At 35.2% G+C, this 16,350-nt stretch overlaps 1 protein-coding gene across 1 annotated transcript; it reads left to right on the forward strand.

Moving 5' to 3' along the window:
- Positions 1-14,237: 14,237 nt before the first annotated feature.
- Positions 14,238-16,329, forward strand: LOC117101451 (the record flags this gene model as incomplete). Its single annotated transcript, XM_033241427.1, has 3 exons — positions 14,238-14,713; positions 15,313-15,601; positions 15,973-16,329. Coding segments are annotated over exons 1-3 (668 nt in total), but the record flags the coding sequence as incomplete, so codon positions are not given.
- Positions 16,330-16,350: the final 21 nt, after the last annotated feature.

Raw genomic sequence — 16,350 nt, forward strand, 5'->3', positions numbered from 1 at the left:
ATAACATTGCATAATTATACCTGTGGTCCGCTGGATATAACAACAATCAATGGTTGCTGACCATTTTCCATTTGTAGAGTGTATTTAGTCTATCGAAGATGTAAAAAAGCAAATTTGATTGATCCGAATAAATCGTAGGCCTACTTTCTAACATACATATTTTATTTGTAATCATCCTGATACGTTTGATTTTTACGTTATCTGAATCAATTGCTTCATGCTGGGATTCCATACCATGTACTGTACCACAGACCTAATACCACCTATTTTCCATTTGTTGCGGATAGTGTTTTTTTTTAATCACGTGATTTTAAAACGTGCACAATATTTGTTACAATAATTTTGAAATATAACTATCTTTTTCCTAGTGAAACAAAATAAAAATTAATTATTGATTGAATTTATCTGACAGTGCTCAACATGTACATACAAGATAAAAAAGGATTTGTGAACAAGAAGAGTAAAAGTTAATGAGCATCAGGAACGACCTTTAGGCAAGAGTCCATGTTTTGTGTTTTGTGATTAATTTTAAATGGGTTGGAAGAGTCTTTAATTGCAGAGGAGAATGTAGAGAAATCCCAGGTCTCTAAAAACCGTGGGTGTCTCCCGAATTTTGATGACATTTTCTTTAGTCTTGAAGGTGAACATCACAATATGTTGCTTATTATTGTTTTTACCGCCACCAAAGGCTGTAGCCGTTGTCCACATTATCAACATCCCCATAAGCATAATCACCATGATAATGATTATGATCATCGTTATTTACAATTTTTGTGATGACAGTGATGATGCATTTATCGTTTTTGTTATATTTTTTGTAGCCTATATTTCGATACAAACTAGAAATTTACCTACTGTGGAAATGAATTATATAAAAAAATACTATACGAAAACCAATTTAAAACTATATATTAAACATTTTATAATAGACCGAAAGCAAAACCTCACCTCGATACTGTTTCCAGTTTTGAGCTTTGACTCCTCTTCAGCGGACTTGTCATTATTATTTATGTCATTTAATTCGATCATGGCTGCATCCTCCCCTTCCTTTTGCACTGTTGCGTGCTCATCATCTCTAAAATCATTATTCTTCACCTCTTTAATAAGCACTGATGCTGGAAACCATCATCAGCAAACCACAGAAACACCACCTTCATAATGCTGAAGAAAATTAAAATGAACATAATCAACCTTATAACAGGATTTTTTCTCGTGACCAAAAACAACTCCACCCATAGTTGTATTCTCGAGTGATTTTGCAAACCCTAAACGTGTGACTCAAATGACAGGTTCCACTGTATGTCATATATTACACAGATGATAAATGTTTTATAGCCATTGAAACATATATAAAATAATATTGATTTGTAGCAATTCTAACATTACAATTATCTATTTACTGTATTTTATTATACTCAATTATTCAATTCAATTCATTAAATTAATTTTATTGGAATATTTATTTCAATTGAATACAACAATTTTTGAATAAAACATCACAATCTTCAAATTATTAAAAAAAACAAAGGCATTAAAGAATTACATTAACAGTACTTGAAAACACTAATAATTTAGCTTGAAAAAGACTGAAGACAATTATTTAACGATACATTCATAAAAATGATAATACTGTGGTCCGCTAAATATAACAACAATCAATGGTATCTGACCATTTTCCATTTTTAGAGTGTATTTAGTCTGTCGAAGATGTAAAAAAGCAAATTTGATTGATCCGAATAAATCGTAGGCCTACTTTCTAACATACATATTTTATTTGTAACCATCCTGATACGTTTGATTTTTACATTATCTGAATCAATTGCTTCATGCTGGGATTCCATACCATGTACTGTACCACAGACCTAATACCACCTATTTTCCATTTGTTGCGGATAGTGTTGTTTTTTAATCACGTGATTTTAAAACGTGCACAATATTTGTTACAATAATTTTGAAATATAACTATCTTTTTCCTAGTGAAAGAAAATAAAAATTAATTATTAATTTATTGATTGATTGATTGAATTTATCCGACAGTGCTCAACATGTACATACAAGATAAAAAAGGATTTGTGAACAAGAAGAGTAAAAGTTAATGAGCATCAGGAACGACCTTTAGGCAAGAGTCCATGTTTTGTGTTTTGTGATTAATTTTAAATGGGTTGGAAGAATCTTAAATTGCAGATGAGAATGTAGAGAAATCCCAGGTCTCTAAAAACCGTGCGTGTCTCCCGAATTTTGATGACATTTTCTTTAGTCTTGAAGGTGAACATCACAATATGTTGCTTATTATTGTTTTTACCGCCACCAAAGGCTGTAGCCGTTGTCCACATTATCAACATCCCCATAAGCATAATCACCATGATAATGATTATGATCATCGTTATTTACAATTTTTGTGATGACAGTGATGATGCATTTATCGTTTTTGTTATATTTTTTGTAGCCTATATTTCGATACAAACTAGAAATTTACCTACTGTGGAAATGAATTATATAAAAAAATACTATACGAAAACCAATTTAAAACTATATATTAAACATTTTATAATAGACCGAAAGCAAAACCTCACCTCGATACTGTTTCCAGTTTTGAGCTTTGACTCCTCTTCAGCGGACTTGTCATTATTATTTATGTCATTTAATTCGATCATGGCGGCATCCTCCCCTTCCTTTTGCACTGTTGCGTGCTCATCATCTCTAAAATCATTATTCTTCACCTCTTTAATAAGCACTGATGCTGGAAACCATCATCAGCAAACCACAGAATATAAACACCACCTCCATAATGCTGAAGAAAATTAAAATGAACATAATCAACCTTATAACAGGATTTTTTCTCGTGACCAAAAACAACTCCACCCATAGTTGTATTCTCGAGTGATTTTGCAAACCCTAAACGTGTGACTCAAATGACAGGTTCCACTGTATGTCATATATTACACAGATGATAAATGTTTTATAGCCATTGAAACATATATAAAATAATATTGATTTGTAGCAATTCTAACATTACTATTATCTATTTACTGTATTATACTCAATTATTCAATTCAATTCATTAAATTAATTTTATTGGAATATTTATTTCAATTGAATACAACAATTTTTGAATAAAACATCACAATCTTCAAATTATTAAAAAAAAAACAAAGGCATTAAAGAATTACATTAACAGTACTTGAAAACACTAATAATTTAGCTTGAAAAAGACTGAAGACAATTATTTAACGATACATTCATAAAAATGATAATACAGGTAATATCAACTTACATTAGTATAAATGTAACGTTAGACGCTATATATTAAACATATTTACAGTATTTCATTATACATTCATAATTATATTAACTTTTTTTATATACGGTAGTATTCAATATATAGTAACAATTCATATATAATTCATTATTTACAGTACCAGTGTCTTGCATTACGATACCAAGCTTTTAAAATACAGATTATTTGGGGACTGTTTTATGTTTTATAGCTTGTAATAGGTGCTAACCTTTTATTATTTTTGTGTCGTACGGTATTACTGTATTTGATTTGATTATATCATTATGAACACCAACAATGAGACATAACATTAGTGGTTGGAAACAGTGATTGACGAAGAAGCAGCAGGAACGAAATCGTATTGTCGTACGGTATTACTGTATTTGATTTGATATTATTATCAACACCAACAATGAGACATAACATTTCAACAGTGGTTGGAAACAGTGATTGACGAAGAAGCAGCAGCAACGGAATCGTATTTTGATCATGATAGCGAGGATGGGAACCGGAATATAATATATATTATGATTTTTATGATGCTAAAGAAGACCAACATACTAGTAGGTATAGTCCTATACTAGCACGGAACTATGCTGTCGGCAGAGTGGGGACGGTGGAGAGGTAGTGTAAGCCGTTAGTTAGGCCTAGGCCTAGATCCATTGAGGGGCAAAGTTTATGTGAAGGACGTGCTTGGCCTAGGCCTAGATCCGTTGAGGGGCCCTTTATGTGAAGGACGTGCTTAAATTGGGTTATTTTACGAAACATGCTAAACAAAGTAAGTTAATTATAATAAAACTCAATTCATTTAACTTAAATCAACTCCACTCACTAACCTCGTCTTATCATAGGCCAATTATTTAGGCCTACAGGCTCAGGTTTATGTTCGGAGTTGTTACGTAATTTTCCAATATTACAGCCTATTGGCAATAAAGAACCCTTGAAATAATAATTTCATATAGGTGGATGTCTATTTCTCTCTTTAAATCTAATGTTTTCTTGCGTATTACAGGCCCCCGCAGTGGCTTAACCACCGGGGGACAAGGGGAAAATATCCATCTGTGGAAAATCTTTCCCCACCCCTTGAAGATGCCTTTTCACCCCCTGAAATTGGCCAAAAACCTCAAATTTCTTGTTCAATTTCGACAATTTCCTCTAAAAATTGTACATTTTAAAGAGTTTCGAGCAATTCCGACGAATGTAAGTATTAAAAACACAAAAATGTTTTAGGGTTAGCCTTCTACGTTATTTAAACACAAAGTCCCAAACTCAAGAAATAAAATTTAAGATAGGTCGTTTTACTTAAAAGAAGTGCCTCAATGTGTAATGATGGTGAAAGAATATGTTTGTAATAGATAAAGCCATAATGAAAATGCTTATATTCAGTTTCAAGAAAACGTGTGTGGCCATATTATAACATAAGCCCTAAGACCCCTGTTACGCGCCTGCACCCACCTCAGCCGACCCCACCGTGGTTGGGGTTGAGGAAAATAAAATTTATGATTAAGACACCAAGATGGCAGGAAATAGCACTCGCAGACTAAAGATAATTCTAGTGAAACCTATATAGAGAGAGAAGATGACACGCAACGGGTGGAAAAACTCTAAAATTACTCAAAAAGCTTATAAGTACAATTAGAAAGCCTTGCTTGTACGACAAATTAGAGGCAGTCCTAGTTGGAAGCTGCTCTGATTGGTCAAACATTTTTGGTGGATGTGAGAGTGTGTCTTGAATTTTCTACACCGGGAAATGTGGACCTTTTGTAATTTGGGGAAGCCGTACGCACCCGTCCCACTCCCCCCCCCCCCCCCTCCCTGCGTACAGGCCTGTTGCCAAGTACTTATTTCATTATTTAATCGGAATAAAAGGAGGGATATCAAGAAATTCTTAAGGGTCTTAAGGATCGAAAAACGAAGACCCACATTTTTTTTTTCTCAATCGTGATGAAATAATGAAATAGGTACTTGGCAACTGTTTTATGATGATTTTGGAATACTTTCAATAAGATAATTGAGAAATAATTGGAAGTCTTCGTTTTCGGGTCTTCGGTTTTCGTTTTGTAGACACCCATTAGGGTGTCTATAAAATGAAGACCCTTGAAAATTCACAAACAGATGCCCCAAAAAATTCTTAATTTTGATTTTGTGACAGCCTGGCGTATTATCATCAAAATAAAAGAGAAAAAATAGAGGTGTTCGTTTTTGGGTCTTCGTTTTATAGACACCAGAAAAGAGAGTAGGAGTATTACAGTCTTTAATCCAACACGAATGAGAGAAAAACCAGAAGTTAAGACCGATTGAAAAGTGGTTAATACCTGATTAAAACTTATGAATTTCGGCAGTGGTCGCCAGTAAGGTTACAGTGACGAAGAATCAGCAACGAAATCGTATTTTGATAACGATAGCCAGGATGGAATGGAATATTTTGTAGACACCCATATAGGGTGTCTATAAAATGAAGACCCTTGAAAATTCACAAACAGATGCCCCAAAAAAAATCTTAATTTTGATTTTGTGACAGCCTGGCATATTATCATCAAAATTAAAAAAAAAAACTAGAGGTGTTCGTTTTTGGGTCTTCGTTTTATAGACACCAGAAAAGAGAGTAGGAGTATTACAGTCTTTAATCCAACACGAAAAAGAGAAAAACCAGAAGTTAAGACCGATTGAAAAATGGTTAATACCTGATTAAAACTTCGGCAGTGGTCGCCAATAAGGTTACAGTGACGAAGAAGCAGCAACGAAATCGTATTTTGATAACGATAGCCAGGATGGAATGCCATCGACAGTGGGGAGTATTGGGGACGATTGTGAGGTACTAAGCCTAAATGCGGATGGTTGTATAAAGGCTTTCCTGCAATTAAATACTAATTATTAAGTATATAATTGGTTTGTAATGGGAACGTAGAAAACAGCAATTGTTCAATTATAGTAGTACGTACCTGCGGAATAAGTAATGCGGAAAAAAAAAATACTGTGGGGGCTGGTGGGCGGAGTTGACAAATGACGCACGTGGAACAGTGTCTTCTCGGTAGAAAACGAGGCTGGAATTTTGAAAGAGTAGGGCATTTACCGGTAAACACAGGTGTGCCGGTAGCGAATTAGCATTTATGCCAAGCATAATTACGCATAAATTCACCAAAATGTAGCATAACTTAGGTTGAAATTGAAAAACATTTTAAATAAAATTATAAATATTGGCAATAAAATGTTAGTTCCAAAAACAAAGGTTGCTTTGTTTTATCACTCAATATAATACGACAGAAGTAGGTATGATATTATGGACATGACGCTTTTGCGCCGCTGGCAGTCGGGGTGTACGGTACTAACTGTATTAGGTGTTGCAAAATAGAGAAGTGCGCGTCAATGACTGTTCTCGTACTAAGTGAGCATATAACTACATCGCCGCCAGACGGTCGAACCTTCCATTGCACAGTTCACAGTGCACTCAACCACCAGCGAGCAGGATTATGATCTTGAGGAAGACTACTGTATTTTTTGAATTGTATATTTAAATAATATAGTAATAGGCATATCCGAGGTCTAGCCTAGGCCTAAACAAGTGACTATGTGAGTGTATGAAAATTATGAAAAATATGAATAAACGCAAAATTGTAAAAGAATAAAGGAAAAAAAGGAAATAAAAGAGATTTGGAGCGGCTGAAATATTTTCCGAAAATATACAATAGTATTCAATATGTTATTATTGCATTACGTTTTTGTAAACAGTTTTGGGCACTAATTGTCAGAGGTCTCGGTGCTATGCATATTACTATATTATTTAAATATACAATTTTAATAGATAAGATTAATTTAACATGGACATAGTAATTCATAATTAAACAATACATTAAATATTAATATAATAACGTTTACAAATAAGTATCAATAACTACTACAATAATAAGATTAATATTTTTCAATCTTTTAATCAATTGTATATAACCGGAGTTAGTATTGACCTAGGCTACTAGTGGCTAACGACAGGTACGCTTTCTCCAATATAAAGGCTTTTTCTATGAATGGAATGACCTGTACGAAACACGAACTCCTGTAGACCATCACCATCATAATCATCATCATCATCATCATCATCATCATCCCGTTTGTCCCCTAATGAGGGGTCGGGTCGTCTTTTTATCGTCCTCCATCGGGTGCGATCCGTTACCGCTTCTAGGTCCACCAATCCTCCATCTTTTCGACATTCTCATTATTAAAGTATAATTCTTAGGAGTGTCGTTATGTAAAATACAATAAATCCTTGGATGTTGATTTGTTGCTTAGGTGTGTGGTCCTTAATAAAAGTAAAAGTACGGAATGGGGGTGGGGTGGAGGAGTATTCCGGGATAATAAATAACACGTTCTGATTGGTCAGTTGTGGTTTGATTAACACTACACAAAAGTCCATTAGAGACAGAAACTTGTCACTTGTCAAAGCTTAACTCAGTTTTAATTGGAGTCAAAACGCCCTGCTATGACCCTCGCATGAGAGGGACAATGTTCGTTCTTGTCGGTACTGGCGCTACCACTGTCGCTGCCGCGGGTAACCCGGGGCTCAGCCAAAATTTTAAATATTTGGAATTGGACAAAAAAGAAAAATTCTATCTTTTTTCTTAATTTAAATTTTTAATATAGGCCTATTAATATATTTTTCCATATATAATATACGGTAGTTAAATAATATAATTATGTATATTTTTAATGAATTATGTATATTTTTAATGCTTTGTACAATTATTATGCAGGTTTTCAATGATCCTAAGTTTATCTATTAAAGTTTCAGTGAATTAAAATGTGTTTGCTGATGGCGTTAACTTTAACAATTATTATGTTTAAATTCTATTACACATTATATTGTGTTCAATTTCATTTGCAAGTGTTTGCTTAAGTATCAATTGCGTCATAAATATTCTGTCCACACTATCAAATTTTCTTTGACAAAATGTTGTTGCTTACCTATATGTGTAGTCATGATGTGCCTATATATGGTCATTTTGTGCCCATATATGGTCAAGATGTGCCTATATATGGTCATGATGTGCCCATATATGGTCATGATGTGCCTATATATGGTCATGATGTGCCCATATATACCGTACTCATGATGTGCCTATATATGTTAATTTTGTGCCCATATATGGTCATGATGTGCCTATATATGTTCATGATGTGATGTATACCAATATACAGTATAGTCATCTCGACATGGACATGTGCTTTTAGGTTACGTAAGTTTTTTTTTTTTTTTTGATAAATAATAAACTACCAAACATGGAGATGGAGACATGAGAGAAACAAAGTGAAAAAAAAAAAAAAAAAAAAAAAGGCACAGAATACAGTGTATGATTTATATTCAGGTATTTTTTATTCAGTTCAGTTCAAAATATATACATAAAATTGCTTACTTGCAGCACAAATCTGAATTGCAAAAAAAAGTTGTTACATAAGGACAAAAGATTATACACACACAAGCTAATAAATTATTATAAAAAATAAAACTATACAATAAACATTATCGATTTCATAAATTAAATATTTTAACAAGTTACAATACAAAAACACTATCAGTTTGAATTACTAAGTAATTATTTAGGTTTAAAGGTAATACATCCAACATTTTTAAAAGGAAACACTAACTGCAAATCCATTAATCATTAAAAAAGAAATCAATTAAAGACAAATATATATATATATATATATATATATTAATTAAAGACAAATATATATATATATATATTAATTATAGACAAATATATATATATATATATATATATATATAATGTATCTGGCATTCATAACATTATATATAATGCATCAGATAATGTATCTGGCCGAACGCCCTCTTGAGGCGCACCATTGTGTAATACAATGAAGCCTTCGTGGTCTAGTGGTTATGACGCTCGCCTTGTCAGCGAGCGGTCGCAGGTTCGAATCCCGTCGGGGGCATTTTATTACACAATGAGTTTTATAGGACTTTATTCGTTGAAAAGCTACAGGGTAGCCTACGATGTTCCATCATGTCAGTATTTAACACTGTATATGTACCTTTGATGATTTATATTATATTTATTCAGCAGTGTTAACGGCTAACTTCCTTCAATATCATATACAATATGGTACGACAGTATTTATTTCTAGCCGTTTCTCCAGATAATGTATCTGGCCGAACGCCCTCTTGAGGCGCACCATTGTGTAATACAATGTTCCCGACGGTTATTTGGACCTGCCCTGTTCAACCATGAAGCCTTCGTGGTCTAGTGGTTATGACGCTCGCCTTGTCAGCGAGCGGTCGCAGGTTCGAATCCCGTCGGAGGCATTAATTTCTTCTAGTAAATATAGACATTGAGAAAGTCCTGAGGACAGGACCTGTCTCTTATACACATCTTGACTATGTGTATAAGAGACAGATATTACACATTGTAATAGGCTTATTGTTATTCTCATTTACCAACACCATCCTTCTAATAAAAAATACATATACCGTACTCGCGCGAATAATCGCCCCGTTTGAATAAGCGCCCCCCGAATAAATTTAATTGTTTTTTTTTAAAAACAATATGTCATTTTTTTTAGCAAGCCAATCCAATCAATCATGGGACTGCGTTTAGCATGATTTGATCTGCGGAGTGGATTCGCATTTTCTTCTTATTTCAATTTCAAAATGAGGATATTAAGTTCTCCTGGACAGTATCTTTGCAACTTTCCTCTTCTTACATTTGTCAAGTCCTACGTCTCTTTTTCTTTTGCCAACAATTTGCACCTTCAGCACGTTCTCACCTGAGTTTACAAAAAGCCCTGCAATGATCCTATTAATCTCAATCGGCAGATGGCCTACAAACTTTGAACCTCCACCACTAATTTCATCTGCTGTTCAAGCATTCTGATGAGCCATGCTCTTATCTGGACGATTATCTTTTCTGAACGAGAACTTCGTAATCTTCGGTTTCCATATTTCAATCTTTTTTTTCATTCAAAAAGCGCCCCTTTTCTAAAGTTCCCACAAGAACCCCTCAATTTTCGTATATTTCCATAAGCGCCCCCTCATTTTACATTTTGTTTTCATAAACGCTCAGTTTGAATAAGCGCCCCTCAAAAAGTGCAAAACATATTTTAAGAGCACGGGTGCGCGCTTATTCGCGCGAGTTCGGTACAATATAAATACAGTAATATATAAAATACATACATTGTGGGAGATATTTGTGGTTACTAGATGGTTGTTTAATTTACACCTTTGGGCTAGTCGCTATAGATTGTATTTTGGGGTTATTGTTTTGAAAGCCATTTGCATTGCTTCTATTAGGCGCTGTAACAAAAGAGAGTATACTAGTCATAGAGCTATTATTATTATATCTCTATGATACTAGTCAAGTCCATGCCAACACGGAAGAGACAAAACCGGAAGACCGATTTAAAAATTGGAAAATACCTAATTAAAACTTATAAATTTCGACAATGTTTGTAATCAGTGGTTACACGGACGAAGAAGCAGCTACGAAATCGTATTTTGATAACGATAGCCAGGATAGAACGGAATATATTATGGTTTATGCTAAAGAAGTCTAAGATACCAGGTCACAGGTGTATTATTAATGCTAGCATTGAAATACATACAATAATCGACAGTGGGGAATATTGGTGATGATGGTGAGGTACAGTAAGCCTAAATGCGGAAGGGCCTAGCCTAGGCCTATGTACAGGTCTCACTGCAATCACAGACTACTTTTGGAACCGGGGTTATACCAGGTCACAGGTGTATTAATGCTAGCACGGAAATTTAATAATGATGCTATCGACAATAGGGAATGAGGTACTGTAAGCCTTTTATGCGGATAGGCCTATACCGGTTTCCCTCCAATTTAAGACTACTTTTGGAACCGTGATTACCGTGGTCTTTAGAAGATTTGGTAAGTAATTGGAATAATGAGGGTAAAAGAAATTTGTTTTTTGGGACTGCAGAAAAGTGCCATTGGAGGGTGGTCTTTAATTGGAGGGAGACCTGTATTGTCTTGTAAAAGGAATTGGTTTTGATAGTTCTCTTTTGCAATATTTTTCCATAGAATAAATAATATCTTTGAAATATAATTACGTAAAGTAAAACAGATAATGTAGTAAATATCTCTTTTCATAGTGTTTTTCCCTCGGTTCTAACTAACATAGACAGTATGTACTTAATTGTAAAGTAACATAGGCCTAACTACCGGACTAAATCCAAAACAAGTGACGAACAGCTGTGGACTCTCAATGGCTAAGCCATGGGCCCAGACCTTAGATATCATGAGCATTTTTTATTTAGCCGAGTGGGCCTTTTAATTAAGGAGAAAATGTATTTAAGAAAAATAAAAAAAGACGTCCAGCCTGTTTTTCCACTAGGCATGAATCAGAAGTCTCTATTAGGTTCCTGAGCTCTGATTGGTTCGGTAGAAGTGTGGTGCGCGTGAACCTAAGCTTTATATTTGTCGAGTAACTTGGCCTAGTGGAAAACAGGCTTTAAACGTCAAAAACGCTGAGCGAGAGGTTCGTCCCGCGCCTCACTGGGTCTCTACTACCAATTCCCCAGGGTATTGCAGTGGGGCCCTAGCTTTAGTCAGGTGCCTGAGGCATATTCCTTTCGTCACTGTCGGTGTAGATTTATCTCTGTAAATTGGTCTTGCTGAGTTAAACCAAAACCAAGGACATTTCACTATTAAAAGTGCTTGGTTGAAACATTGAAAAATTACATAAATACAGTTACTGTAGGCCTACGCCTGTGGTTTAAATCATTAGAATAATAGGCCTACTAGATAACATAACATTGTACAGTGAGTTTACCAAGTTTGTGATCAACTTTGAGTTTACTCCAGTTTGGGTGTCGTGTGCTGAGAAAAGTTTGATCATCTTTATTAATGCCTCTCTGTGACACAGGCCTACAGGTACATAGTTGTCATCTTGCCTATGATGCCTTTCTCCATTGAGATTATGATGTCTGTTAAATTATAAGTTACCTTAGCGATAGAAGTCAAATTCATTGACCCAACTAGGATCTTGGGGAGGACTACTGTAATTGATGTTAATTGCGCGTTGTTTTTGACGTAAGGTTTCAACTTCAAAATCCAGATACTCGTATCTGCAAACTGGGCAGGTGCTACTTGTGTCGTCCCGTTTTCTGGTGTCGAACCATCTGGTAATACACAGAACATCGGCAAACTGATTGCATCTTGGGCATTTGCAATGTAGATGGTCCAATGTCTGTAAGCAGATACAACAGTCCATGTCTTTGTTTTGCGTCATTATTTGAACTGAAAATTAGAATGTGGTGTGTTAGAATTGAAAATACAATAGTATAAAAGGCATGATTGTTACAAAATTGATTTGAAATTAATGTGATATTGTCACTATGAAAATGCTACGTAGGAGCAGAAGAAAGAAGCATAAGAAATGCAACGTACCGTTTCCACAAGACAGTTGTTTTGGAAGTCACAATGATATGAATGTAGGAGGGTGATTTACGCAGAATGCCACCGGGGAGAGTATAATATAGGCATAGGGTGCGAAGTGAGAGTTAACATAGCGGAAACCTCTATACGTAAGTTGTTATAGTGCGCTCAGCGTTGATTAACATGTCTGTTTTATTATACTGCCCCCAGCGTTGATTCAGTGCGGTCAGCGTTGATTCACATTTTGGTTCTTTTGTGCTTCACATTTCGGTTCCTTTGTGTTTAAGAGTTCCCTCAGCGTTGATTCATTTGCCCTTAAGAGTTCATATGGGATTATTGAAATACCGACCTGAAAGAGAGTGTGACGAGAGCGAGGCAGGGAAAAGTAGTGTATAGTGAAGCGGCCGTGTGGTAAGAGGTGGAGGTAGCACGCGTTTTTTGTCCGTACGAAACATTTGCTTGAAACTCCACTCGGGTCGTCTCGGATTGATTCGACTCGAGTTTGATACGGACAAGAGCAGATAATAAGGTAAAGCCTATAGTAGTACGCTTTCTCACGTCCAAGAAAATGCTCGCAGTATGGTAATAGAACAACATGCCTGTTTTAAAAACCTATTTGAAAACAGGCCTTCGTGGAGGCTCACGGTCATAAAATCATCACACTTGTAGTGGAACCTGAAGAATGAAATCTCACGTTTAAATTATTTTTCTGTTTACAACCTGAGGCTGGTTTTCTTAGAGGTTTTATAGAAATTAACATGGTGAAACCTCTTGATTCTATCTTTTATCACGTAAAATAACGCACATTTTCTGGGCCTTCGCGCCCTTGGACCCCCGGGACATAGTTGCTGGGCTACTACCCTGGCTAGTTAAACCCCCAAGCCTGTTTTTTTTTTTCTTTTTATTCCGGACATGTTCGTTCGACAAAATGTAATTTACTGGAATGTGTTGAGAATGATGTTGCTTTCATTGTTATACAGCCATCATTTGGGTGTTGGAGGAAGGGGATAGGTATTTTGACGGAAGCGCTTATTCCTAAAGAATGAGGTTCTCCGGGATGGGACGTTATTTGAGAGAAATGAGTTCATTCAATTTGGGACGTTATTGGATAAACACTGATCTCTAATATAAGCCCTTGAAGCTTTTTTCATGTATTTTTTAAGATGTGTCACTCATAAGCCAGTATTGGCTGGTCTTATGGTATTATAAGAGTGTGACGTTAATAAAGACAAAACTAAACTAAACTATAATAGTATCTTGTGGATATTTCGTACGATAAAAATCGTAACGGTACCGGATTGGTCTACAGGAGTTCGTGTTTCGTACAGGTCATTCCATTCATAGTAAGCCTTTATATTGGAGAAAGCGTAGTCGATAACCATAGTAGCCTATGTGAATACTAACTACGGCTACATAAAATTGATTATAAGATTGAAAAATATTAGGCCTAATCTTATTGTAGTAGTGATATGTACACGTTTTAATTATTGTTATTTATTCGTTAACGTATTTATTGTATTCACATTAAATTTAAAGTATTGTTTAAGTATGAATTACTATGTCCATGTAAAATTAATCTTATTTATTAAAATTGTATATTTAAATAATATAGTAATAGGCATAGCCGAGGTCTAGCCTAGACTAGGCCTAAACAAAATGACTACGCCTATATGTGAGTGTGCAAAATTGTGAAAGAATGAAAGGAAGAATGGGCAAAGAGATTTGGAGTGGCTGAAATATTTTCCGTAAATATACAATAGTAGTCAATATGCTATTATTGCATTACGTTTTTGTAAACAATTATGGGCACTAATCGACAGAGGTATCGGTGCCACAGCCTACACTTTTCATAATTCGTAATTTATAGCGAGATCAGTGTTTGTAAACATGGTAAAAGAATCGCCAGTAAATTTGTCGCCCTCTATGATTGATTGCGAATCCAGCCGCCCCCTTGATTTGAATTTTTTGAGGATGTGACCGACAAAGTTTATGTTGTGAAGAATGCTCGCACAAAAACAACATGGTAATGTATTTTATATAATAGGGATTAAATTCAAATTGAATTTATTAATTATTGGTTGGTTTCATTCCATTGAGGCTGAGCCAACCTTTTTTTTTCGTTGAAGGAAGGGAGGAAAGCTAGGCTAGGCCTAGGCCTAGTAGTAGTCTAGGCGGGTTAGCCTAGTAGTAGTAGTAGTAGTAGGCCTAGGCCCCTAGCCTAGTACTAGTAGGATAGTCCCACCTCACTCGCGATAGAAAAGCCTCGATTTAAAAGGCATTCCCAGGTCCTCCACCTCTGACTGTTCGTCTGTAGTGTAGGCTAGAAATACCGTAACACCTCGAATTGTACTACAGAAGAAGATCCAAAATAAAAGTGTCCCCTTACTAGGATGTCCAATAAAGGTGCTGTCCCCTGAATATCAATAGGGTTTGGCTGTGTTTTATGTACTTACCTTCATTTTGTGGTCCAAAAATGCTTCTCCTTATAGGAGTGTCCCAAAGGAAGGGTTCTACTGTATTGTGAAACAGCATAAGTGAGAAGTATGTCCTTACATTAAATCAATGCATTAATAAAAAAAAAAAAATATGATAACAAATTAAGAAGCTGGTTAAAATTTGTAGAGATTATGGAGGCGAGAGTGGAACAATGGAGGATGCAGAAGACAAACAGGACACCACAAACCAGAAGGCAACCGACTGATAGGAAAAAGCTACCTTGCGGCAAAGAATTGATTAGTTTTAAAACACAACAAAAAGGTCAAATGTCAAGAAGTGTTCCAAGTTCAAGGAGGAAAAAAAGGTCAAAACAGGAGGATAGGTCAGCACAGGGACAAAGGTCTGTACTAGCTCTACGGTCAAAACAACAGGATGTTCTTCAACGCAAAGAGACAAGCTCCGATCTAACCATGAGGTAGGCAATATACCTATTGTATTTGAATATTAACTAATACTGTATTCAAGTTTGTTAGACATTAATAGTATGTCACTCACATTACAGACAATGAAAATTGATTGTGTTACTTTGTGAAAACTAAAAAAAAAGTGTTAAAATATGCGCTGTTGTTGTCTTTTTTTATGGTAAAGAATACAAAAGTGCCTGACAAATCAATAACAAGCTTATTTTCATGTACTTTTGTGTTTTAATGAACTAACACAATCTACTTTTATATCTAAACATATAGCATGGTAAAGGGAAAATGAATTATCACTGATAGATACCATACTAAAAAGAAAATAATAAAAATCTTTACATTGATTGGTGCCATATTTTGTCTTTATTAGAGAAAAACTTGAAGCCTGGCTTGTTGAGAAAAAAAAGCGAATGGAATTTGAAAAAGCACAGATTAAGATTCTACCATGGAACAGTAATAAGAGGAAGCTAGCAGTGAGTCGCCTGGATTGGCAGCCAGACACAAGCTTCAAACTAAGAAACATTGTAACAAGCAAATACCGGGGGTACTACGGTCAAGCAAAAGCTTGTAAGTTAACTCCTGGTCAACTCCTTTGTCCTGTTGATACAACTAAATGGGAAGCGATAAATTTAAAGGAAAATGTCATGACAGAAATGAATTCAGTTAAAATGAGTTTGGAGGATGAAGGACTTGAGGCGATAAGAGTGTCTTCAGGTGATCTCATCAAGTCTGGAGATTTGCAGAGTAC

Source organism: Anneissia japonica, unplaced genomic scaffold, assembly GCF_011630105.1.
Source record: "Anneissia japonica isolate Jap-2015-1 unplaced genomic scaffold, ASM1163010v1 scaffold24368_len18318_cov117, whole genome shotgun sequence".
NCBI classification, from domain to species: Eukaryota; Metazoa; Echinodermata; class Crinoidea; order Comatulida; family Comatulidae; genus Anneissia; species Anneissia japonica.